Below are 25593 nucleotides of genomic sequence, written 5' to 3' on the forward strand. Positions count from 1 at the left end.
TCTGCAGTGGAATTTCAGAATAAGTGACGGACTGTGGCAAAAGATCCCCTCCTTCAGTGAGCAATAGGTCAAACCCATGGCATTGTAGGAGATCACAGATTCTAAAGGATACAATCCCCAGTTCCTCCAGGAATTGTGGGAGATGGTAATTGGCAGGCGGTAGCTTCAGAATAATCAGGAGGATTATTATGATTGGAAGACGCAAGATATAGCAGCTTTGCTGAAGTAAAGTAAACCTGGGTCTGTTCAGTGCCTTCTTGAGAACTCTTGTATGCTGACTTGAATTCCCGGATGGGTTATAATTGTGCTAAACAATGCTTAGTTATGAAATCCGTTGACATTGTGAGGGCCGCTGTATTAGACAGTTCGCGGGAGATAAACTTAGCAGTGGCAGTAATGGTAAAAATTGTTCATTAGTCACCATAGCTAAGAACTGAACCTTCCTGCTCAGAAGCTGTCTCTGTCTAATAATCCAAATGCTAGAGACACGCAGCAGGAAAGAACTCTCCATCTTGACATGAGCCTCTCCAAGAATTCGTAGCTTCTGCCAGAGCACTTGGATTAGAGGAACATTTTTTTCCTCATCCAATGTGGCAGATCATGGTATGCAAAAAATAAAAAAAAACCCAAGATCTTAATCTTTTGTTTTGTACATGTGTCTCTGGTGAAAGAAACAGAGCCTGAAACTCAAGGATATAATATTTGGCATTTGCATTGAGCTTTCCGCGAGTGCACATGAAGTGTTTTGAACAATCCCAGTCCTTACAGCAGGGACTGAGAGACGGTTCTTTACTCATGGACGTGGTAGGGCTTGAACGGGGGATTTCGCTCGCTAAGCCACTAAAAGATACCAGCTTTTTGGTCCAGTATCTATATAAATTATTGGGGCTTCCTTTAGCAAAACGATTACAGGACATTATGACTGCGCTAGGTCCTGCTTAGAAAATCATAGTATTGGAGATCCTGCTGAACTGAAGCTGTTCACAACGTAACTCTTTATTGCGTACATTTCTGTAGCAGGAGTGACATATGGAAGTTGAGCATTATCTGTGTTGGTGCGATGCTGTTTGAAATGACCAATGGCAAATATCTCTGCTGTCTAGAAATGCCTTGAATGTGGTGAAGAATGACTTAATTGCGAAAGTGGATGAACTATCCTGTGAGAAAGATGTACTGAAAGGAGAGTTGGAAGCAGTCAAACTAGCCAAACAGAAGCTTGAAGAGAAGAATAAGGAGTTGGAGGAGGAACTTCGAAAGTGAGCGTAATACATCCCCTGTGTGTTGTGGCTGAGAGGGCCATAAAAGTCATTTGGATTAATGTAATTGGTACCTCTTCTGTTTGTTTAGGGCCCGAGCAGAAGCAGAAGAAGCAAGGCAAAAAGCAAAGGAAGAGGATGATGTATGTAATTGAATTGACCTTTAATCTAATATTTTTTTCCTTTTCTGCCAAATTGTCCCATGAAACTGCTGAGAAGTGTGTATGGACCACGGGTCGTATGCTTCTCCTTTGCTTACGGGGCAGGCTTGGATCATAGTTTGCAACTGGATTCCAACAGGGGACAGGGATTCTTTGGTGAAGTGTGTTCTACAATCTGTTTATACAAAAAAGCTTCCATTTTCCGCCATTCATTCTTGCATATTAGGCTTAGCCTTAAAGGCCTCTGAATTATTTTGAATATGCCGTGTTAGGACCTCCGTTCTGTAGCTCAACAATATTGGAGCCAAGAGATAATTAACAAAAAAGAATCCTTTCATTTCCTAGTATGATATGATCAGCATAACTGGGTTTTTTTTTCATATGCAACAGAGTGATATTCCTACTGCTCAAAGGAAACGATTCACACGGGTCGAGATGGCACGTGTCCTGATGGAAAGAAATCAGTATAAAGAGAGATTGATGGAGCTCCAAGAAGCAGTGCGATGGACTGAGATGATACGGCAAGTAGAGACACTTTATCTTGGGGTGTGAAAGCAGCTCGTGCTCAGTAGATCTTGGTCCTAGTGGCTTTGGAGAGAGAGTTCGATTACTTTAAAATGTTACTAATATTCTGTTGCATTCTAAATAGCAGGTTAACAATCCACCCCTAGGAAGTATAAAATTATTTGTATCATCCAGCCACTGGCAGGCACAGCATTAGATCTCTGGTTTCTGAGAATTCTGTATTTCTAATGTTTTTTGGAACAGCATAAGCTACCAGTAAGCGAGAAAGGGAAACTTGATAGCTATCTCATTAGACTTTTATTTATACTACATGATAACAAAACCATTCTTTCACTAGTAAAAAAAAAAAAGTTTGAAGTACGTGCCCCATTCTTAAAAACAGGATTCTTAAGGATCCAGCCTCCATTGTGGGAGAACTGTCAGTGTGGGCTGGGTTGAGGGTGTATATTAAACATTTCACATGATAAACAGAACTATTGTGGTATGCAAATACCTGTTTGCCGATAGAGCAATGGATAAGGTGACCCGGGCGGGGGGGGGGCAGATGGGTGGTTTCTGTCACTTTGCTGTGGCTGTGCTGAAAGGGGCCCTCATTTAGCAGGATCTCTTCCTTTTCCCTGGAGCTGGGGATGTTGGTGTTTACAGGCCAGCTTGCCATGTGTGTCCAGTTGCTTCCAGGCTGGCCCAGTGTAGATCATGCTGGTGTCAGAAGTATTGATAACACATTGCTGGGTGTGCCAGGCTGGTGGGTTTGTTTTGTCCAAGCTACAGTCTTGCATCATGAACTTTTTTGCTGTGAAAGGTCACCCTTCACTGAACATACATTTTTGTAATAGAATAGTGCATAGCTTTCCCTTCCATCTGCTGGTGTACCTACCTTCCTTCAGTTCTCCTTTTCAAGCTCTCGTCTCTGTTTCTGGTATCTGAGCTTGACAGGGTAAAGAAAGCACCTACACTGTGATGGAGGGGAGAGACTGAAGGGAAGGGCATGTGTGTATGGTGTGTTTGTGTAATCCTAACCTGCCAGCTATTTGCTGTCAACACTGAGCTGTGTTTTCAACACGCATCTCTGCTGCGGTAGTGCCTAGCTTATCCGTTCCCTTGGCATTCCCATAATTAACATCACATTTTGCTGCCATCTAATGGCCTGATGTAATTATAGCACCTTTAGTTTTAGTTACTGACTAAAGAAGATTTTTTTCTATTTGTAATTAGCTAGGATTGTTCTGCCTGAGTCAGATCTACATTTGTATGCTGCAAAGGAACAGTTCTTGCTCTTCCTGTATATGATGCATTTAATATGCCTTCTGCAATCATCATGTTGGGTACTTGCTCTTCTCGTTAAAATTTTGAGTATTTTTATGGGAAACTCGGCCATCTACCTAAAACACAGATTGTTTTAGACCATTTACTGCTTTTATGGTATCACCCCTGTGTTGGGCCGATCTTATGATGCAGAGTCCTCTTTAACTTTGTTTATCCCTGAAGCAGTTTCCTAAGAATGAGTGAATAATATTAATGTTGGAGCGGTGGTTTTTTAAAAAAAATTGGAATGGGGAGGGAAATGATCAAAAAGGCAAATAAATTTCTAGAAAATTGTGTCCTGATTCTGGCTGTTTGTAGTATATTGTTATAAAATGAACTTAAAAGCCATAAAAATCCTTGAGCCCGCTTGTGGGGAGGGCGGGCTAAATACCAAATAAAGTAAGTTAAGTAAGTAATAAATATCTGCTACCATAGAAGCATAGAGTAATGTAATGTCTAATGTTGGTGTTCCAAGCCAGAGACAACAGCCTTGGACAAATCTAACTACTTTAGATTTGGTAAGGTAATCTCAGGTGTTTTCAAGAATAAAAAGCAACAACATAGTTTATCCTCTTTCCTACATACAGGTTGCTGATTCCTGTTTTTAAAAAGGGAATTGCTCCCTTAACATTTTTGTGCTGCTCTTTCCAAACTCTGCAGCTTTTCTTACCTTAAATAAAGGAGAAATTTTTAAAAAAAATTATTTGGATGGAAAAGTTCCATAGCAGAGTTTTTTTTCTAGCCCTGGCTACATGGGCAGTTTCTTTCTTATGCCTGTTTCTCCACAAAAGTTGTAGTAGAATATATAGGTTCATACACTCAGATTCATTCAAACAGTGGTTATATTAAACAACAAGCTGTTTTCATGTGCAAGTTCCATGATTTTACATTTCTGCCTTAGTGTTCTGGTTTAGCCCATAATTTTAAAAACAAAATATTGATCAACCCTTTGAAGTTCTCCTTTGGAACACTAATGGAATTCCTTGTTGCATAGCCAGTGTGGTCATCCAGTGGGAATTATGTCTTGGATCAGTGGAATACCAAACTTGGGTATTGGATTTCTACCTTTACCTGAAGGTTCTGTTTTTTAGGGAAGCTTCTGGTTTCCTTTCTTTTTTATATTCTGACTTCTGTGTTTCATAATGGAGACTCGATCTCAGATCTAAACTCCGTCTTTTGGGGCTGTCCCCTGCATTTCTGTTAGCCTTGTGGCCTGAAGGCCAATGAATCTCTCCTGACAGAGTATTGGAGGCCTTACATTGTCAGTTGGCCCTTGTTAGGGCTTGTAATATGTGCTTGATATTGGTTTGGGGGGGGCATTGTGCCTCTTTTTACACTTACATTTTACTTTTACCAGTTGATTACCCCTAGATATTTGGGGGGGGGGCTTTTCTTTGTTGCTTTTTCCTTTGCCGTATTGCTGGGTAGATACAGAGGAGTAGCTTATTGAAATAGACTGTGTCCTTGTGGATCTGGTGCAATTTATACATTGGTTCATATTTTCCTTAACTGTGTTCTGGTTGGCCCCTTTGAGAGATCTCTGAATTCAGCCAATGATTGCTTCTGTGTGTGTGTGTGTGTGTGTGTGTGTGTGTGTGTGTGTGTGTGTGAGTGAGTGAGTGAGTGAGTGAGTGAGTGAGTGAGTGAGTGAGTGAGTGAGTGAGTTTGCTAACCAATACTGATTTTGGTATAACACTTGGCTCCAATGGGTTGACTGCAAGGATGGATTATAGGGTGATATTAGTGTGATTTAAGTTGGTGGGTCATCAGATTATTTAAAATAAAGTAATAAATGGTGTTTTTTTTTACTAAAGTCCTCTCTTCTTCTTTAAAACATTTTGATAGCATGGTGTTTTGCAATCAAGCCCAAGATGTTGGTTTCCTTGGAACAGCACGGTGTATTCTAGGTGGTCATCTGTCTCCTTCCTGCTCAGGCAATTAGCTCATGTTTTTTTTTTCTTTAGGGCATCAAGGGAAAATCCAGCCATGCAGGAGAAGAAGAGATCAAGCCTTTGGCAATTGTAAGTCTTGAAACATAATCAGATATTTTGTTTTAAAATATATATGCAGTTGATCTTTTTGTTTCTCTAGAAACTAAGGGACTAAAATACAAATCTATTTTTCTTTTTTGCTATCTAGTATGCCAACTGGGTAAGACTGATGTTAAAGATGAATTGTATTGTAAGATGCATCTTGCAATGTTGGTTGTGCGCTTGGCAGAGAAATGCCGTTACCATCAACTAATTGTGCCAGGGTCTTAAAAAATTGGAAGCAAGGTCCTGATACAACAGATCAGAGCTTTGTAGCTGCTGTTCTATGAGTATTGAATTAAACTGAAATTTGAATTGCTTTTCATGTGGTTTGCATATAATTTTGGTACCCCATGTGAAAATTTGAAGTGCTAAGTTGCATTGACTGTTCTGATTATTACTAAAATGCTACACAAGAAGTATCTCACAATCCTCTGTCTGTGTGTGCATGTGTGTTCAGAGCTTTCTTCCTTTTTTTACTCTGAACTATGTTAGGAGCAGGGCTCATTTTGAGGGGGAACGTGCAGGAATGCAGTTCCGGTAGTTCTCCAAAGAGGTCACATGTCAGGTGGCCCCGCCCACCTGATTTTTGGCTGTTTTGGGCCCGTTTTGGCCTGGATTGGGCCCAAAATGGCCAAGATTGGGCCTAAAACAGCCAGGATTGGTCCCAAAACATCCAGGATCGGACCTCTTACAGGTGGTAGGTCACTCTCCCGCTCAGCAGCGGCCCAATTCTGACCATTTTGGGCCCCTTTTCAGCCCCCTTTTACCATTTTGGGCCCAATTTCGGCCCTGAATGGCCAGGATTGGGTCCAAAACAGCCAGGATAGGTGAAGTCAGGTGTGTGGCATATGCTAATGAGTTCCTGCAGCTCTTTTTCTACAAAATGACCCCTGGTTAGGAGTATTGAGTAGGCAACAGTCTGAGCTAGTGTTCTTGCAAGTAAAGCTTCTGGATCACTAACAGTGCAATTCTAAGCAGAGTTACTCCAACCTGTGTGTGTGTGAGTGTTACGTGCTGTCAAGTTGCCTCCAACTATGAATGAAAGACCTCCAAAACAACCTATCATTAACAAACTTGCTTGGATCCTGCAATCTAGAGGATGTGGCTTGTTTTATTGAGTCAAGCCATTTTGTTTTAGGCCTTACTCTTTTTCTCACTGCCTTCCACTTTTCTTAACATTATTGACTTTTCCAGAGAATCTTGTCTTCTCATGATGTGACCAAAGTACGATAGCCTCAATTTTGTCATTTTAGCTTCTAGGGAGAATTCAGGCTTGATTTGATCTAGTACTCACTTATTTGTCTTTTTGGCTGTCCATGTTATTCACAAAACTCTCCTCCAGCACCACATTACAAATGAATCAATTTTCTTCCTGTCAACTTTCTTCACTGTCCAACTTTCACATCCATACATAAGAATGGGAAATACCATAGTTTGGATTATCTTGATCTTGGTTCCCAGAGAGACATCATTATCTTTAAAGATCTTCTCTATCTCCCTCACAACTGCTCTTCCAAGTCTCAGTCTTCATCATTGCGGTCTCCCTTTTTGTTGAGGATTGAGCCAAAGAATAGAAAATCTTTAACAATTTCCATTTCCTCATTCTCAGCTTTAAAATTGTGCAGTTGTGCAATTCCTCAGTCCAGTCTAAGCCGATTGATTTCAATGGACTTAGACTGGAGTGACTTTGCTTAGGATTGCTCTGTAACATCGGGACTTTTGCAAGATGCTGTTCATCTTCATGACACTACTGAGCCACCCTTTTTTGAATCTGAAATGTCTTGTCCGTCACTGCCTTCTGTTGGGAGAAAACTAATCATACTGGGGTCATGGTTCTGCTACACCTAGACAGATGCATGAGTCTTATCGTGTGTTAAACTCTCACTTTGTCACACATATGTGGTGATATTTATATCATGTGGGTTTTTAAAGGAGACTTTCTAAATCCTTGTAAACAATTTTATGATTTTGTATGTGGGTAAAGAGCCCCGTGGCGCAGAGTGCTTAGTGACAGTACTGCAGCCCAAGCTCTGCTCACAACCTGAGTTCGATCCCGGCAGAAGCTGGGTTCAGGCAGCCGTCTCAAGGTTGACTCAGCCTTCCACCCTTCCGAGGTTGGTAAAATGAGTCCCCAGTTTCCTGGGGGTAAAGTGTAGATGACTGGGAAAGGCAATGGCAAACCACCCCGTAAAAAGTCTGCCAAGAAAACGTCGTGATGCGACATCCCTCCATGGGTCAGTAATGACTTGGTGCTTGCACAGGGGACTACCTTTACCTTTTTATATGTGGGTAAAACTGGTATGCAAGACAGTATCTTGCCTAAGGTTACCCATTAGAAAGCAAAAATAGGGACCACCCCGGTGCAAGCACAAGCAAAATTACAGACAAAACCAGGGCTGTGAAGTGAAAACTCAATGAATACACATTAAGAACACTCAAATTATCAAAAATATAGTTATAATGTGTATATACAAAATAATCCAAATACTGAAGTAATCAAGATGTGAGTATTACAACAACCATCCCAGTAAATACATCACAAAAGTGCTCACTGGCACAAAACAGTAAAGGGGGTGTGTGTGTGCACGCAGGCACCTCCTAAGAATTATACAACCTACAGGCAGCAACACTCAATTACAAATATACAAGGGTGCACACTGGCACTACCATTTAATTACTTGTTTACTTTAGTATTTGGATTATTTTATATATACACATTATAACTATAATTTTGATAATTTGAGTGTTCCTAAGGTTACCCATTAGCTTTCAGTGCTCATACTTTTAACCACTATGCTGCACTAATTCAGATGTGGATCAGAAAGCATGCAAGCCTACAGATGTCAGAAAATGAACTCCACAAGTGTATAGTTGCATTTTTGTGAGAACCCAGTTAATGAGTTAGCATTTACTAACTTACTATATTACTTATTTACCACATTTATATCCTGCCTTGCTGCCTAATCAGGGTCACCAAGGCAGCTAACAATTAAAAACAGATAATAAAATCAGTTTAAAACCAATTAAAATACATATGTAAAAGCACATATACATACAAGCAAGGCTGAATAGTATTCTAGCTCTCAGGTATCAGAATCTTAAATTCTAGTAGGTGTCATTGCACCGAATTTTTAGACACCTGAACATTCTCTAGCCCCTGCATATAAATGCCCAGCCTTTCTCTGTTCCTAGTGTGGCAGTGCATGGGATCACTTTAATGTGTGCTATGAGTATTTAAACATCTGCCAGTTTTCAGACAGCGAGATTTAGGTCCAGTAACACCTTAAAGACCAGTTTCCCGAGCATGAGCTTTCGAGAGCCAAAGGAGCTTTGACTCTCAAAAGCTCCATACGCTGGAAATCTAGTTGGCCTTTAAGGTGCTACTAGACCCAAATCTTGCTCTTCTACTACATGGCTACCCAACATGGCTACCCACCTGAAACTATTTTCTGACAGTGTGACCTACTCTGGGTAGTTAATGGCTGCTGTGTTTGTACTCGTTTCTTTTCTACTCTTCATCCTTACTGATAGCTTTGAATTGGGCATGAGCAGTGTGTGGATTGTCTTACGTACATAAGAGACTATACCGACCAAGTCTAGCTTTTAGGCATATTAATAGCTATGTCTGCTTCCCCCTTCCAGTTTTAGCAGGCTGTTCAGCTCTTCAGGTACCACCGCTAAGAAACCAGAACCACCAGTGAATGTTAAGTACAATGCTCCGACCTCTCATATAACTCCATCTGTCAAGAAAAGAAGCAGCACTTTATCTCAGCTCCCTAGTGACAAATCAAAAGCCTTCGACTTCCTCAGTGAAGAGTAAGTCCTGTTTCGTTTGTACTATTCCGATGATAAATAACAACTTTGAAATTTTACAGTCGTAAAATAGATTTAATCAGTCAGGGGTGCCGGTCTTCGTACTGGTAGTAAGAGTAGAGGCAGATTGATGCCGCTTATTGGAAATACATACCAGTAACCAGCTGGTGGTCAAATGTTAGCAGCTACATCTTTAGGATGTTGTTTGCTTTGTAGTTGATGACTGCCTATGACACAAAAGCCCCTTGTGTGGAACAATCTGAACATGCAAACACTTTTTGATACCATGACTCCCAGGCACTGCTCATTACAATACAGTACTGTGTTACTCGACTCTGTTATAACTTATGGCCAAAATTCTTCTGTAGAAACTTTTTATTTTCTTTGACAGTGTTTCCAGGTTTTTTTTAAAAAAATCTTGCTCAGGTACCATGTTTTTATGAGGAGGTTGCAAGCATTCAGTGCTCATTATTCTTTAAATCGGAAAACACCGTGTGCCCCTAAGACAATTCAGTCTCTGATATGAATTGTGTTTGCAACATTTGTGCAAGTTTGTCTGGTACTTTGTGGGTGTAGTTTATGGTGGAAAGGAACATGTCTCCTTCCCACCTCTATTCAACTGCATTCCATTCTTTGCTGAAATACTTGCCTAAACAAGCCATGCCATTTTGTGAGTTTTTGAAAAGTAGCTTAGAAATGTCAAACTCCCCTGCAAACTTTCAGATGCTTCCAGCCCAGTTCTCTCCTATTTGCTTTTTCTAGTGATCTACAGACTCTTAATACAGCACATGGGAGGAGACGGTCTCTAAGAGTTCCTGAGCATAAGCTGTGTTATAGCCTCTCATTCTTAGACCCTTTCTCAAAGTAGTTGAGAGCAGTGCACATGATTCTCCTATCTCCCATTTTGTCCTCACAACACCCTGTGATGTAGGTTAGGCAGAGTGACTAGCCAAAGGCCGCCCGTCAGTGAACTTCATGTCAGTATACGGATTTGTCCCTGCATCCGGTTGCAATCGCGTGCTAACTGCTACATCATGCTGGTTCTGAGTGTGGGATTAGAGCTTTCTGTTATAACCAGCACCTTGAATTCCACCCCCCAAATACCAGGAAGCCATTATAGACATGCAGGTGCTGATATATTGTGCTTTTATAGTCCTATAGATTGCAGGAATTTTGAAAAGCAGCCCAATTTAGAGAGGAGCGTTTCAGTTTTAGAAGCCTAAAATGTCACTGCCAATTTATCATCAGATTAAAAGTGCCAGCGTCTTATCTCCAAATGTTGTTGGTAGAAAGCACAACTGGCCACTATCACATCCTGGCCTTCAGGTATAGGTATAGATCCAGAAGCACTAAAGGGAGTGAATCTGAGAGGCAAAAGGCTGGGAGAGGAAATCTGGCCTGTGATGAGAAGGTCCGGATCCTCTAGGCCATGTGACCTGCCAGCCATTGTCATGTAACACACTGTTGTGTCAGGATGTCCATCTTTTAAGTGGCTAGCAGAGCACAGGTGTTTTGAAGAGCCCTTAGTGAATTCTGGGAGGAGGGGAAAGGTGGTGAGATCTACAACCAGCAGCACCTTCCATTGATGGAGCATTGGATCCAACCCAGAGCCTTGAGCAGTCATGGTGGTTTTTATAGAGAAAGACCACTAAGGCTCCAGGGTCGCTATGCAGAGGCGGGCAATGGCAAACTATCTCCGAACATCTCTTGCCTTGAAAACCCTATGAGGCCACCATAAATCAGCTGCAACTGGACCCCAGCGCCCCACAAAGAATGTGTGGAACATAGCCTTTCTTTTTCTCTTTATTCAGGTCTGAGGCAAGTCTAGCCTCACGTAGAGAGCAGAAGAGAGAACAGTACCGCCAAGTGAAAGCACACGTTCAAAAGGAAGATGGCAGAGTGCAAGCTTTTGGTTGGAGTCTTCCTCAGAAATACAAACAGGTATTGTGCTGAGGTGATTAAAGATGTCAAGCTCATGGCAAAGTAGAGTAAAGCCACACTTGGATTGTTTGGTGTCTCCTGTTCCTCATTGTATCTAGTATAGTTCAGAGCGGCATTTGTTGTTCTCCTGTCCTGTCCTCTGCTTTGATCTTCACAACTAAGCTGAGAGTTAAGTTTGGCTGAATGAATGAATGAATGAATGAATGAATGAATGAATGAATGAATGAATGAATGAATGAATTTGTAGTCAGAGACCATTGCAATGGCAGTACATCCTTAACAATCAATAGAATAATTAATCCCAGCATAAAAGTGTAGAAGGACCTAGAAAAATACATTTAGCATTTAACATCTTAGACGACACATTAAAATGTATATAGTTCTCTAGGAACAGAAGTGATTCTAATATTTAAAATATGGACATTAAAATAGTTAAAATCGTAAAAAGAGCAGGACAGACTGTGTATGGCCATACTTCTCATTATGAAATTTAACCAAATGGAGACAGAATTTGGCTATTTGCCTGGAGATAGTTGCACTTTTTCACTTATAAAATCATACAGGGAAAATATGGTTGAACACCTGTGTGGAGACTTTTGTTGCCACAAATGATATTGCATTAAGTAGCATTATATGTTACCTTTATGAGATACCACTTTGAAATCACTGTTCCTTAAGCAGCAGGGAAATGTCAACATGAAAACTGAAAACATCCTGAGAACACTACTCTGTGTGTGTGTGTGTGTGTGTGTGCGTGCGTGCGTGCGCAAATGATAAAAGCACATTTTCAAATCAGGCTTCTTTAGATGCATATGAAAAGTCAACTCCTCCCCCCCCCCCATTAAACACAAACTGCTGTTAAGGAAAACTCCTAGCAGCAAAAGGTCGCTGAACTGTGAGTAGAGTGAGTTGGTCACACGTTCAGGCTCTTTGTAATGGAATGTTTGTGCCCATAGTTTGTAAAAACATATATGTTGTGACCAAAGACAAGTTTGGTGTAGTGGTTTGAGAGCCAGTTTGGTGTAGTGGTTAAGAGCGCGGGACTCTAATTTGGAGAGCCAGGTTTGATTCCCCACTCCTCCACTTGAAGCCAGCTGGGTGACCTTGGGCCAGACTCACAGCTTTCTCAGATCTCTCTCTCAGCCCCACCCACCCCACCCAGGGTGTTTTGTTGTGGAGATAATAATGGCATACTTTGTAAACTGTTCTGAGTGGGCATTAAGTTGTCCTGAAGGGCGGTCTATAAATTGAATGTTGTTGTTGTTGTTGAGTATAGTTTTGAATCAAAACCAGCTTCATGCATAATAACACTTTATAATTACTTGCAAGGCGTGTTTTAATTTATTTATTTGTCTCTCTGTGTGCGTTAGCTGCTATGAAAACTTTCTGGCTTATTTTAAGACAAGTCACTGCCTCTGATTATTCAGTTTTCTTTCCTTTGTACGGTGCACAGTGTTCTCCATTTCATTTTTCCCCCTGAATGCTTTTGTTGGAAAAAAATGCATTGTTTATTTATATGGGAAGAAACTTTTGATCTCTCTTGCTTCTTGACCTTAAAAGGGTAGAATTATGAATTTATTTTCTCAGATGGCTCAGTATTCTGGGGTCATCTTGTTAAAACACATTAAGCACAGAGGTGTGCCTGGAGTAACAAATTTGTTTATGTGATTGAATTAACCTGCAGGATACCAGAATCTTCTTTTATGTTAAGTAAATAACTTTGCTCCTGCTTTCTAGATCGTGAATGGCGGCGGTCAGGGTGATAGCAAGATGAAGAATTTACCTGTGCCTGTTTACTTGAGACCTCTTGATGAAAAAGATACATCCATGAAGGTAGGCCTGTTTACTTTCTCATATTATGTGACGCCTGACAAACCACCTGGGCAGCCTGCATCTGCATATGGGAATAATTAAGTTTCTGTACAGTGCCCAGGTTAACATGCAGGGGCTTAAGAAAGTATTTACAAGCAGAGGTGCCCTTGAGGAATCACTGCAGGGGCAGGGAGAAAGAATTTGGGAATCTCCTCCTCCTCTCCGGAGTTTGAACAGGCTCCCCTCCCTTCTGTTTGTAAGTGACAGTCAGCTGCTTTTAATAACATAATAATAACATTCGATTTATATACTGCCCTTCAGGTCAGCTTAACACCCACTCAGAGCAGTTTACAAAGTATGTCATTATTATCCTCACAACAATCACCCTGTGAGGTGGGTGGGGCTGAGAGAGCTCTGAGAGAGCTGTGACTGGCCCAAGCTCACCCAGCTGGCTTCAAGCGGAGGAGTGGGGGATCAAACCCGGCTCTCCAGATTAGAGTCCCGTCATTCTTAACCACTATACCAAACTGGTATGTTGTCCTTTCCAGACCACATTCAGTCCTCCTCAGGCTGAATGAAAAGTGTTTTCCTTTTAGTCAATTTACGAAGTCGTCTTTTCCTGCATACCTTGAGCAGACCTTCTGAGTAGCCCCACGATGTGCACCTTGTCGTCTGAGATGCAGATGCCCTGGATGGGGTTGAGAGAGCTGTGGGGTTGGTAAAAATATAAAGATGGGATTCTTTTGTTAGGTTTTTTACTGAAGGAGCTCTGGGTGGTTTTCTCCCTCCATTTTATCTTCAACGAAGCAACCCTATGAAGTAGGTTAGGCTGTGTGTTAGTGATTGGAGTGTCTGACCCAAGGTCAACCAGTGAGTTGCTTGATAAGTGGAGATTTGAAAAGGGGTCTCCCAGCCATAGTTCAGTATTCTCACCATTGTACCACACTGGGTCTCCACTGTTGCAGAAGGTTGGGCTGTTTAATATAGGAAGTTCTCTTGTCTTTCAAGCTGTGGTGTGCTGTAGGAGTGAACTTATCAGGAGGGAAGACAAGAGATGGAGGTTCTGTGGTGGGTGCCAGCGTCTTCTACAATGACATAGCAGCTCTTGATGCCGACAGCAACAAACAGAGAAGTGCATCTCAGAGTAGCCTTGATAGATTGGATCAGGAACTCAAGGTAAACCCCAGATGTATAATCAAATAACGAACAAGTTTTAAAGGCCTGTTAGCACTTCAAGTAGATGAGAGACTTTAGTATTGTGCTATGGCGTATTCTGTTCAGCCTTTTCTGTATAAATTTATTTGAGTCAGCTTACAGCAAGAAGATAAAAGTAAATAAACACATTACTTTTTAAAAACAAAGGGGAAATAGCTGCATGAAACCAAAGTAAGGAAATCCCGTGTCGACTTACTAATACGAATTAATATATCCATCAAGGTACAAATATATGATATTTAATCGTAATCCACAAGAACTTAAGTCCACAGTGGAGCTTCTTAATACACAACAATAACCTTATAAGAACTCAGACCCACAGTTGGAGTAATAATTCATACGAGTGCTACACTATTACAGGCCTTAAAATATAAATATAAAGTGCTAGTGCTAAAGTGCCTATTAATTATGTTATTGCACGTCCCTTATAAAGTGAAAAAACAAACTTAGCACAACACAATTATATAATATACAGGTCATAAGCACTATGTATCCAGAAGGGGAAGAGTCCAGGAAATATTTACTCCAGCAGGGACAACTCTTAATTCGCTGTGACAGGTTCCAGAAAAGTTGATATCTGTCCTCTAACGGGTTGTCTAGATCATATTTGGTCCCGTTTCAAATTCCATTCTTTATCAAAGAGTACACAGTCAGAATTTCCATTCAAAACATCAGTAAACAAAGACCAATTGGCCTCTTCAGTGAACAGAACCAATGTCAAGCCACAGAATCCCAGCAGAACCAAAGTGAAACAAGGGACACTGTGGCAAGCCCAACAGAACCAGTGTCACTCACAGAAGACAGGCAGAACCTAGGACCAATGATGCGACGCCACAGAACAGAACCAAGGACCAACACCTCATACCAACTGCACAGTAGCAGAGCCACCACCCTGCACAAGCACTCAACCCTGGTAATGGCAGGCAAACACAGTTGATGAAACTTTTATCTAGAGCAAGCAACAAGCTACTAGCACTCAAGAGTACAACAGCCCTGCAAGAGAGGCCCCAAACACCACTAACTGCTGTGATAAAGCAACTCCCTCCAGAAAAGCAGCAAACAAGCAACCAACAACTTTAAATAACAGCAATCAAATACAGTCCCCTCCCCTGAGAACAGGAAAACTCTTAAAAATTAACAGCAGCAAAAAAATTCTTCAACCAGGAATACAGTAATCCCCCCACAAGAACAGTCAGACAGCAAAGTCTTAAAACAGCTGACAAGCCAAAGCAACCCTGCCAAAAACAATGAGTTATCAAAATTAAACTTCAGTTAACAAAAAGCTTGCCCCTTCTCTTTTTTTCCTACCCCTTCCCAACCCCATACAAGGTCAATCCCACCTCCTCCCTAGGGAAACACCAGTGAGTCTAAGACTCCAAGACCAGGTGGTGGCCTTCCTCAGGCAGGCAGGCAGTTCCTTCCTCCCTTCAATCAGGTCTTCCTCCAGGCAGCCAGCAGTAATCCAGGCAGGCACAGGTTAATGCAAAAGCCAGAGAGTGACCAGAGTGCAGGACAGGCTCAGCAAGACTCACAGCAGAGTCTCTCTAGTCTCCAAAAATCTCCCACAAAATGAGGTCTGCTCTGAGCCAGCCTACTTTTTATGTACTTTGCAGAATTTGAAAAAGGCTCTCTCTCATCAAAGAATCCCTGATTGACCAGATAACTTCAGCTCCTGCACCTGTTGGTCATTCACACACCCCTCCCCTGTGAGAAAAAGCCTGGGAAAGAAAAACAACAGCTTGGAAGCAGCCAGGAGCTTTAAATTGGCTGGAGCTGCATTTGCCAGATACCTGGAATATTTTTGGGATAATCAGCATTCAGTTTATATTGAATATATTTGGGATTCTCTAATTTAATTCAGTATAGCTAGATAATGCCACATTGGCATGTACCCAGCTTTATAGTAATACTGAATTACATACCAATTACATACAAGTAATTTCCATGGACAGAAGGGATTTTAATCCATGAAGTGTGACTTTTTCACCTCCTCCTCTTATTGCAGCCCACAATGCCCCCCAAATGCTGCTCTTGGGGGTTGGTGGACCCCCTGAAACAGCATGAGCGGGGAATTTGAGGTCTGCTGTAGGAGGAGAAAATTGGTGAAAACCACCCTTCTACCATCTTGCAGAAATATTCTGTGGGATCCAAATCTGATTTGATGAAAAGTTTGGGAGAATAAACGTTTTTGTTTGGCACCTGAATGATAGATACAGCACTAGATGAATTTCTGTGGGGAGGAAGTTCCACAATTTTGCTGTCTTCATAGAAAAGACTCCTACCTCTGAGTGTACAGAATAAGACCTCAGGTGATGATCTAACCGATGAGCAGGTTTGTAGGTGACTTGATCTTTCAGGTCCCCTTATTTCAGACCACTTGGGGCTTTTAAGGTAACATTTGTAAATCTAAACAGTAAACACTAAATCACCATAAAATGTGTTGCAAAGACTTTCTTTCAGACTGTGGCCTGTACACACTGTGCAGCAAGTTTTTCCACTGCGCCATATATCTGCTTCCTTTACCACTGCTGAGTGCTCTAATTACTGGTCTGAGAGAAGTGACCTTTTCCAGTTAGTTAAAAGGTAGAGGTCCTTTTAGCATTGCGGTGCCCCACTACTCTATTGGCAACCAAACAGGTTCAGCAACCAGCTTGAGGTTACCCAAGCCTCACCTAAGTGTTTTGAGAACAACCTGCTATGACAGGTGTGTGGACTGTCTCACTAATTTGAAGAAGGACTTCAGTATTCTCAAATCACTGCCCTTATTTATTTTATTCACTTCATTTATGCCCTACTTTTCTCTTCAGAGAGGGACCCAAAGTGGCTTATAGTATAACATTCTCTCCTACTTAATTTTATTCTCACAACAACCTAGTGAGGTACGTTAGTTGAGAGTTGTCTGACTGGCCCAAGATCACCTGGTGAACTTCCATGGCAGAGTCATGGTTTGAACGTGGGCTCCCTGAATCTAGTCTGACAGTCTAACCGCTACACCACATTCGCTGTCATTTGCTGAACTGCCAACGTTCTTAGAAAGGCATTGTATGTTTCATGTATCAGGGCTATATATAAGAGAAATAGTCATTCAACCATTTTCAGCACATGCTTTTGCTATGAGTCAGTTATCAGCCTCCAGGTTCCACAGGGAACTTCGTTATCTCCACCTTTTATTCTTGTTGAAATTGGCTCCACGTGAGCAGACCACCAAGCCTAATTCCAGAAAACCGTCCCTTTGTAAAAATGTGACTTTTTAAAAAGAACTTAACTTATTCAGCTTGGTTTATGACAAGTGTATTCTGTCTGTAATTTTACATTGTTATTAAAATCAAGCGGGCACCGTAAAAACATGCGGAGCTCCTATATTACCCCTGTTCCGTAGATGTGGATTCTAGTAAGCAAGGCTTAATGCTTTCCCTTTTGATCAGTATTTTCAGGGAAATACATCTGGCAATTCAATATGAATTTTTTTTCATAAGTTGAAGGTGGATGTAGCATGCCTTAAAAATTGTTCCTTATGTTATGTAACTATGTACTTACGTTAGCTTTTCTTGGGTTTCCTGTTATAGGACCAGCAGAAAGAACTGAAAAATCAGGAGGAACTGTCAAGCCTTGTTTGGATCTGTACCAGTACTCACTCTGCTACAAAAGTAATCATTGTGGATGCTAACCAGCCGGAAAATATCCTAGACAGTTTCATTGTTTGCAATTCTCATGTACTTTGTATAGCTAGTGTGCCAGGTAAGAAAGCTGAGAGAGCAATTCTTGGAGTTAATGTGAATCTGCTTCTGTCTGTTTTGGAGATGCTGGAGCATTTTGCTTCTATCAAATTCTAGAACAATGGGCTTGTTTCAAGTGGCTGCATAAAGGCCATAACATATAGAACAGCCTTTGTCTGTGTCCTGACCAATTCAGAATCTGCTATAGGTTTGTAACGTGGAACTTTTAGGTGGTTCTGCGAAAACCTCCAACTGATTTTTGAATAACAGGCATGCCATTTCTGTTGTAGTTCAGAAGTAGAGCAAATTGATTCTTACTGCCAGCTTTGATGGTGATGTTGAATAGCTGATACAGTTGAATCACTTCCCAGTTAATTCTGGTAAAGCAGATCTCTGAATCATTTCTAGGAGGCAAAAATGAAAGCTTAAATTGCTTATTACCGCCTCTGTGCATGAATCCTTAGCTTTCAGAACAGGATTTTATTTTAAATCCAGGAACCTGATATGTGTTAAGAACATCATTTTGTCTCTGAAAATTAGGCATTTGTTTTTTTGTTTGCATCTTTAATATTAAAGTGGTGGCTACACGTGGTTTCAGATGCATTTCTACCTGGCTATAATGTTTCATTAAGATCTGGTAGGCGAGTATTATGTTTAGTCCTGTTAGATTTTGTGGAGAGGCTCACATTCTGCAAATTGTCCGTGTTTTTCAAGAATCCCATGCCCCAAACGAGCACCGAAGTACATCCAAGGAAATGATCGAAATCTTTTGTTTGTTTCAGGGGCAAGGGAAACGGACTATCCTACCGGAGAGGAAGGGTCGCAAGAAACAGACTCTGGCCTGGTGGACAAATCGTCTTTGTGTAGCAGTATGAATAGCAACAGTTCAACAGAAACGGACAGTCTGTTAGGAGGAATCACAGTTGTTGGTTGTACTGCAGAGGGCGTTACAGGACCTTCTGCTTCCCACAACGCCAACGGTGCCTCATCTGAGGCAGATAAACAGCCAGGTATGGAAACGCTTGTATTTACTCGTTTTTCTTTGATGCAGCCTATTCATTTTATTAACCCTTAATAAATGTGGATTGTATTCTGTAAGCATAGATAACGTTTCTGGAAGCTGCTTGAATTCTCCCCTTCTGCAATCTGAGGATTGGACTGTTTGTACAGCAGAACAAGCAGCAAGAGCTCAGCTTGCAGAGTCCAGATCGGAAGAGAGAAGAATTTAAATGCAGCCAAGAACATATTTATGCTCGCAGAATGCAAACTACTTCTTTATTTACTTCATTTATAACCCACCTTTCTCCTCAATGCTGACCCAAGATGGATTATATCATTCCCCTCGGCTCCATTTTAGTCTCACAACAACCCTGTGAGGTAGGTTAGGCTGAGGGTATGTGACTGGCCCAAGATCACCCAGCAAGCTTCCATGGCAGAGTCGGGATTTGGCCCTGGTTCTTCTAGATCCTAGTCTGACACCGTAACTGCTGCACCACAGATTTACCAATCTGTCACTGGCTTTGTAGAGTTGCCTCAGATGGCATCACAACAGTCATTTGTAATGCATTAACTATAATGGGATGAGGTGTGTGTGCGTGGAGGAAAGAGAGAAATGTCAACTCTTTGCTGATATGCCCGCCCAAGAAATAAAGCACATTATGCAGACTGTATGTATGTAGGAGGAAGAATTTTGCTTTTCTCTTAAATGAATAACCTTGGGGTTAACTATCACCGGCAAGCAGTTTTTCGATGAGAGTCTTAATGTACGGAGAAAACCATACTTCCTTTGACTCCATGAAGAATATGGATGTCTCCCCCTCCCCACAATGGCATAAAAATAAATTAGGTAGAATAGTATGGAATGATGAATAGCAAAATTGTCAGTACACTGCTAGATTTCTGGAGAGACCATTATTGACTTAGTCAGTGAAGCTGTTTCATGCCTGCGTATCTCGGGGTTACATCATTAGCAGCAGATACTGAGTTAAAATGGGCTCCAAGTAACTGCAATGTCGCTTGCTGAGTTGTTAGAGGCGACAATGTCTTGCTTGTAGCAGAGATGGAGCTCGTGTGCAGAAGTACTGCTTATCAAACAAGCCACTCCTAGCTTGAGGCTGGCTAATTCTGCCGCTTAGCCTCTTACTTCCCGTAACGCTTATACCATACATGCGGCTTCATCAAGGGCACAATAAAAAGAAAACAGAAAGGAATGTAAGAATGACCAGAGGTATGACTAGTCTGTGCATGTTCAGAAGCAGGGCAGCAGGGAGATGAGCGATTATCTGGGTTCATGCTGTCACTGAAATGTTTATCTCAGAGGTTGCAGCTGAAGATGACGATCCCGTAGATGAGAATGTCCAGACAGCCGAGGAAGCAACAGAGGCAACAGAAGTCAATGCTGGTTCAGGAGAGGAAGGAGTAGATGTTGCCCAAACTGGAGTCTACACGGAGCATGTTTTCACAGATCCATTGGGAGTTCAGGATACTGTAGAGGGTTCTCCAAACTATCCGCCTTGGTATGCCTGTTTTTGCAGTAACAAAATATAGAGGCTAATAAAGATCTGTGGGAATACGTATCTTAAGAGAAGCATGCTACATTTGTGGTCTTGGGGGTCTTCATTTAAGAGACACGAAATAAGTATGTAGATGTGTTTGCCAGTGGGTACAGCTTGTGTGGTATCTATTAAGGAGTTTTGCCTGTTAATAAGTTACCTGAGTAGCTTCTTTCAGGCAATCAGATTGTGATGCGGTCTGCACAGGGAACTCTTTGAGTGATCATTGACCAAGAGAAGGTTTATATAACGTACCATTTCTGCTAATGATTGTGATCCCTTAATTAAGATAAGTTCTTCTAAGGCAAAAGTAAACTAGCCTTGTGGCACAGCAAGTTATTAGGAATTCTGTCTTGGCTACCTTGTTGTAGAAATGATAGAATTAAAAAAGGGGATTCAACTTCACAAAGATCTTTAAGATAAAATGACCAGGGAAACATCTTTTTAAGAAGTGGTGCTCTGTGTGGTGCATTTGCAAACAGCCAGAAAAGCCCTGCTTGCTTTCAGACTTCCCACCCCACCCCTTTTTTCCCCCATGGGAGGGAGAGGAGGAAACTGCCTCCTTGCAAGCGGCGCAAAAAAGGTCACTTTCAAACGCCCCACTGCTTTCTTCACCCATCGTGGGGAAAAAGCCACAGGGTGGTTGAGCGGGAAGTGGCTTGCCACTTTGGGATTTGGGTTATTACGGATTGTTTTCCCGCTTCTGGTAAACCCAAATATTTTTTGGGTGGACACCCCTAGTTTGTGCAGCAGATAAAGTATAAGCAATTTCCCCGTCATTTCTTCATTATGTCTGCTTAAAGAAGTCTTTAAAACAAACAACAAAAAACTAACAGGAGTACAGATATACAAATTTTACATACAACATATTTAGCCCTTAGGCCTGTCAGACTCTATTAAGAGGAATTTGACTCACTTGATCCTAGCAGTGTTCTGTTGCTTTCAGTTCAATTCAGAAATAGAAAATAAATCAGAAATAAAACTAGTGATTTCAGAAATACATGGTAACAGGTAGGGGTGTGCAACCCAAAAAGATTTGGGTTTCTTGCTTCTGGTTTACCCAGAGCAAAAAAAAAATAAAAATTAGGGGAACCTGAAGCAGCAAGCTGCTTTGGGTTCGGGTATTTAAGCCGATTCGGGATTATTAGGGAAGATTCAGCCATTGTTTCCAATGGGAAACACTGCTCCCAGCTATCCGGGGGCCTGGGGAGGGGTCATGTTCTTCCCTGATAACACCAAATTTGCAGGGGACCATCTCCCAACTCTCCTCCCATGGCTACCCAAGTTTCAGGGAGATTGAACTTCAGGGGGCCATGTTATGGATCCCCAAAGAAGGTCCCCCCAGCCTCATTATTCCCTATGAGGACTAACAGAGAATCACAATAAGAAAAACATTAAAAATACACAACAAAACCATATGAAGCAAGTGAATGAGCAACTAGAAGTGAACTAATGAACAACCTCCCTCAGTGCAGCCAAAGTAAAGAAAGGGGATCAACTTCACTCCAGAGAATCATCTATTGAATTCAACCCAAACCAAACTGAACCATGTGTTGAAAACTAGTGGGCTGTTCTAGGAGGCTGGGGGTGGCATTTTGCAAGCAAAATGCACCAATCTTGCAGGGGACCTACTCCTACCTGCCCTCTGGAGATCACCCAAGCATCAGGGAGATTGGACTTCAAGGGGCCATGGAATGGTTCCCCAAAGAAGTTTGACCAGACAACCACCCCTGCCACCCCACTTTCTATTGTTGGAAAATCCAGACTCCCACAATAGAAATACATGGAATGTGGCATCCATGGCCACAGGCAGAAACTCCTCAATAAACCCCCCCAACAGCCCAACAAATCCAGAGACAAACTCCTCAAAATTCCCCAGCACCCGCAGAGCTTGCAGGCCAGCCACCACTCTCCATGCCTCACTATGGGGCCAACCATCGCAACAGATTCACACACACAAAAAAATCAACTAAAAAAAATATTCCTTGGTAACAGCAATAAATTAAAAACATCACATCACTGTTAAATCACAATGTACAGTCCTAGATTAAATCAACCCCCACCATCACACCAGAGAATCAAAAACACTCCAAAAACATAACCAAAAACACACCAAAAATAATTTTTAAAATTTCATTTCTTGGATTTCTGGGAACAGCATTAATAGCACATTCAAATCTCAACATACAGTCCCCCCACCTTGGAGCAAATTCTAACATCACACCAGAGAATCACAAACCAAAAATATATTTTTTAAAATTTCATTTCTTGGATTTCTGGGAACTGCATTAATAGCACATTCAAATCAGTCCCACCTTGAAACAATTTTTTTTAAAAAAATACTGTCCTCCCAGAGAATCCCTCAATCAGGAAGGGAAGAGCTGCTTGCTGCTGCAGTGACTGGCTCTTTCTCTCAGCCAGTCTCCCTTCCCTGATCGCCCCCTCTCCCCCTCCCTCTCCTGCCTCTCTCACTCCTCTCTTCCCCCTCCCATCAATTGAAAGCCGTGGGAAGAGAGCTCTTTGAAGCTTTTTTCCTCTTGCTGCAGCAAGGGAAAAAGGCTTCACAGAGCTTCCCGAAGCAACCCAAATTGCTTCGGGTTGCTCTACTTTGGATTTCCCAAATCGGGCCAGCTCTGCTGGGGCTAATTCGGGAATCACAGATCAACCCAAGTCAGGGTTGATTTGGGTTTGCTTTGGGTTTCTGAAACCCGAAGTGCACATCCCTAGTAACAAATGACGTGTAGTTAAATAAGTTTCTAAAATCAGAATTCCACTGAGTGCTTACAAAAGATGAGGAAAAATGTATTGCACCTCATCTCTCAACCTATCATACCTTAGGGCTATTGAAAAGAGCAAGAGTCCAGTATTACCTACTAACAAAATTTGTGGTAGGATATGAGCTTTTGTGAATAACAGCTCACTTCTTCAAATACAGCTAGAATGTGAGTCCAGCTGTCCTTGTATCTTGGTGAGTGGAGTGATTTCTAATGCTGAATGACAATAGCAGGCAAATGTCAAAAGCCAGTGAATGATAATAGCAGGAATGAGTGGATAGGGTTAGGTATGTACAGGAGTGGTGGGTGTGGAGAAATCAGCATTGGTAATGAGACAGGAAGCCTAGGTCTTGATTCAATTCAGGTGGATACGTGGTCTTGAGCTTCGTTATCAGTTGCAATTCAGCAGTGTATCTTTCTAATCTCCCTTTGAAATTCCTCTGCAGGATATCTGCTACTTTTGAGCCCACTGATGCGGGGAGGGCAGAATATAAATGTAATAAATTAAATTAAATTAAAATTTTAGGTACACAACTGAATGTCCTGAAAGGTTAAAATGTTCCCCATTGATTTTTAAATGGTGTGGTTTCTAATGTCGGACTTACATCCATTAATTCTTTGTCGAAGGGACTGGTCAGTTTGTCCAATGTTGAGGGCGGAAGGGCACTGCTGTCATGTGATGGCATAAATCACATTGGAGGATGAGCAGGAGTATGAACCTGAGATGGTACGGCTGATGTTGTTGGGTCCACTGATAGTGTTGCTAGGATCTATATGAGGGCAAAGTTGGCATCTTGGTTTGTTGCAGCCTTGGCACTAGAGTCCATGTTACTGTTAAGTAGTTTATCATTGTGTGTGAATAGTTGTTTTAGGTTAGCAGGCTGTCTGCAAGCAAGAAAAGGTTGCACCCCCCTCCCTCCAGTGCCTGTGTGAGGGAAGTGTCACAATCCAGAATGGGTTGCAGTTCATTATTAATGTGTTGAACTGGCTTGAGTTGTGAGCTGTAGGTGACCACCAGCAGTGTTCTGTTATTATTGGGGGGGGGGGGCTTGTCAAGGCTATTGTGAGGATGAGAGCAGAAAGCAAGGGCCATGAAGAACAGGATTTTTAAAAAAAATCAAACGAATAAGCTCTCCTAAAGAGAATTCATTCTAATCTTACTGAGCTTTGGAGTTGAATGTTTTGACAGGTCCTGTGTTAAAGGGCAATGCTTCAAGTGTGTAACTTGGCCTTAGCCTGGAATTGTGTTAGGCTGTGTGCAGTATTATTTCTGAACATTCTTTGTTCATGCTGTTCTTAATAATGTGGCTTTTCTCTCCCTTCTCAGCAGTGAATCAGATTTGTATAAAGATGTTGCTGTGTTGCCAAATGAGCAGGATCTTGTAAGGGAAGAAGCTCAGAAAATGAGCAGCCTTTTACCAACTATGTGGCTTGGTGCGCAGAATGGATGGTAAGCAAGAGCCTTACTTTGTTTGGTATTAGCTTGCTAATAGAAGTCCCGTCTGTGGTTAATTCGGTGCCTGAAAATGAAACATCAAACTTCAAGTATGTCTCCTCTGAATGACAATCATAATGTAATCTTGAGATATTGTCTTGAATCCAGTGAAGTGCCACTGAAACGCTGACCCTCCTCCCCACATGCCCTTTTGACCCCTGGTAAGATTATTCCTGTACTTTCAGATGAGAGAAATAAAATCACTTTCATCTTCTTCTGCCTGCTTACAGTAATACCCCCCACTGCACGCCCAAAAAACCCTGATGTTCATCTACTGGAGTCCCGTAACCCCATGAATAATCTTTCCAAAAGGGGTGAAAAGTGACTGCAGTGGAAAAGGGGAGTGAAACACAGGGGAAATGGATATATATTCATTTGGCAGTTCACTGGATACAAGTGGAGATTTCCAGTAAATGTTAATTGATGTTTATAGGTAAGGGGTTTCATTTGTCATGGTATGAAAACTTTGGTTTAACTTCCTTTTTTTCCAATGAGAAAAGTTTGTGTGAAGCGGTACAGGCTCCTTTGCCTGTCTGTTTTAAAGGATCCATTAAAAACAAACGGCAAGCTGAATCTTTGGGCATGGCGTCAGCAAAGGTGGTTAAATTAGATGCCACCAAGAGAGCTTAATACAGGCTGATCGAAAGTAAATCATATTTAAACCAGCTTGTAGTTTTTTCTATTGGTGGGAATTTTTTGGTTGGTTAGTCAGTCCACAACACTAGTGCCATTCTTAAAACATTGACGTGGGTCTCGTAATTTTGGATTTTTAATCCATTCTCTTTTTGTCATTGCAGTTTGTATGTTCATTCTTCAGTGGCTCAGTGGAGGAAATGTGTCCATGCAATTAAACTTAAAGATTCTATACTCAGTATAGTGTAAGTTGCTACCAAATCACATTTATGTTTTAAACTGGAGTTTGCTGAGCAGAAAACAATTATCCTGAAAGCTTTATTCTATTAAATACTAGTTTAGAAAAGAATATACTAATTCTG

The 25593-nt window shown here is 41.6% G+C and overlaps 1 protein-coding gene across 5 annotated transcripts in view; it reads left to right on the plus strand.

The window, feature by feature from the left end:
• The window catches only part of SPAG9 (sperm associated antigen 9), a 113628-nt gene that overhangs the window by 66719 nt on the left and 21316 nt on the right, over nucleotides 1–25593 (plus strand). For all 5 annotated transcript variants that reach the window (XM_054976190.1, XM_054976192.1, XM_054976191.1 and 2 more), the window contains 13 exons: nucleotides 1104–1256; nucleotides 1348–1399; nucleotides 1808–1938; nucleotides 5212–5268; nucleotides 8923–9096; nucleotides 10905–11034; nucleotides 12772–12867; nucleotides 13855–14022; nucleotides 17628–17799; nucleotides 18560–18787; nucleotides 20095–20293; nucleotides 24431–24553; nucleotides 25396–25476. In XM_054976190.1, coding sequence (XP_054832165.1) covers nucleotides 1104–1256; nucleotides 1348–1399; nucleotides 1808–1938; nucleotides 5212–5268; nucleotides 8923–9096; nucleotides 10905–11034; nucleotides 12772–12867; nucleotides 13855–14022; nucleotides 17628–17799; nucleotides 18560–18787; nucleotides 20095–20293; nucleotides 24431–24553; nucleotides 25396–25476 — 1764 coding nt within the window. The remainder of the gene's footprint in view (nucleotides 1–1103; nucleotides 1257–1347; nucleotides 1400–1807; nucleotides 1939–5211; nucleotides 5269–8922; nucleotides 9097–10904; nucleotides 11035–12771; nucleotides 12868–13854; nucleotides 14023–17627; nucleotides 17800–18559; nucleotides 18788–20094; nucleotides 20294–24430; nucleotides 24554–25395; nucleotides 25477–25593) is intronic.

This window comes from Eublepharis macularius, chromosome 4 (assembly GCF_028583425.1).
Source record: "Eublepharis macularius isolate TG4126 chromosome 4, MPM_Emac_v1.0, whole genome shotgun sequence".
Lineage (NCBI taxonomy): Eukaryota > Metazoa > Chordata > Lepidosauria > Squamata > Eublepharidae > Eublepharis > Eublepharis macularius.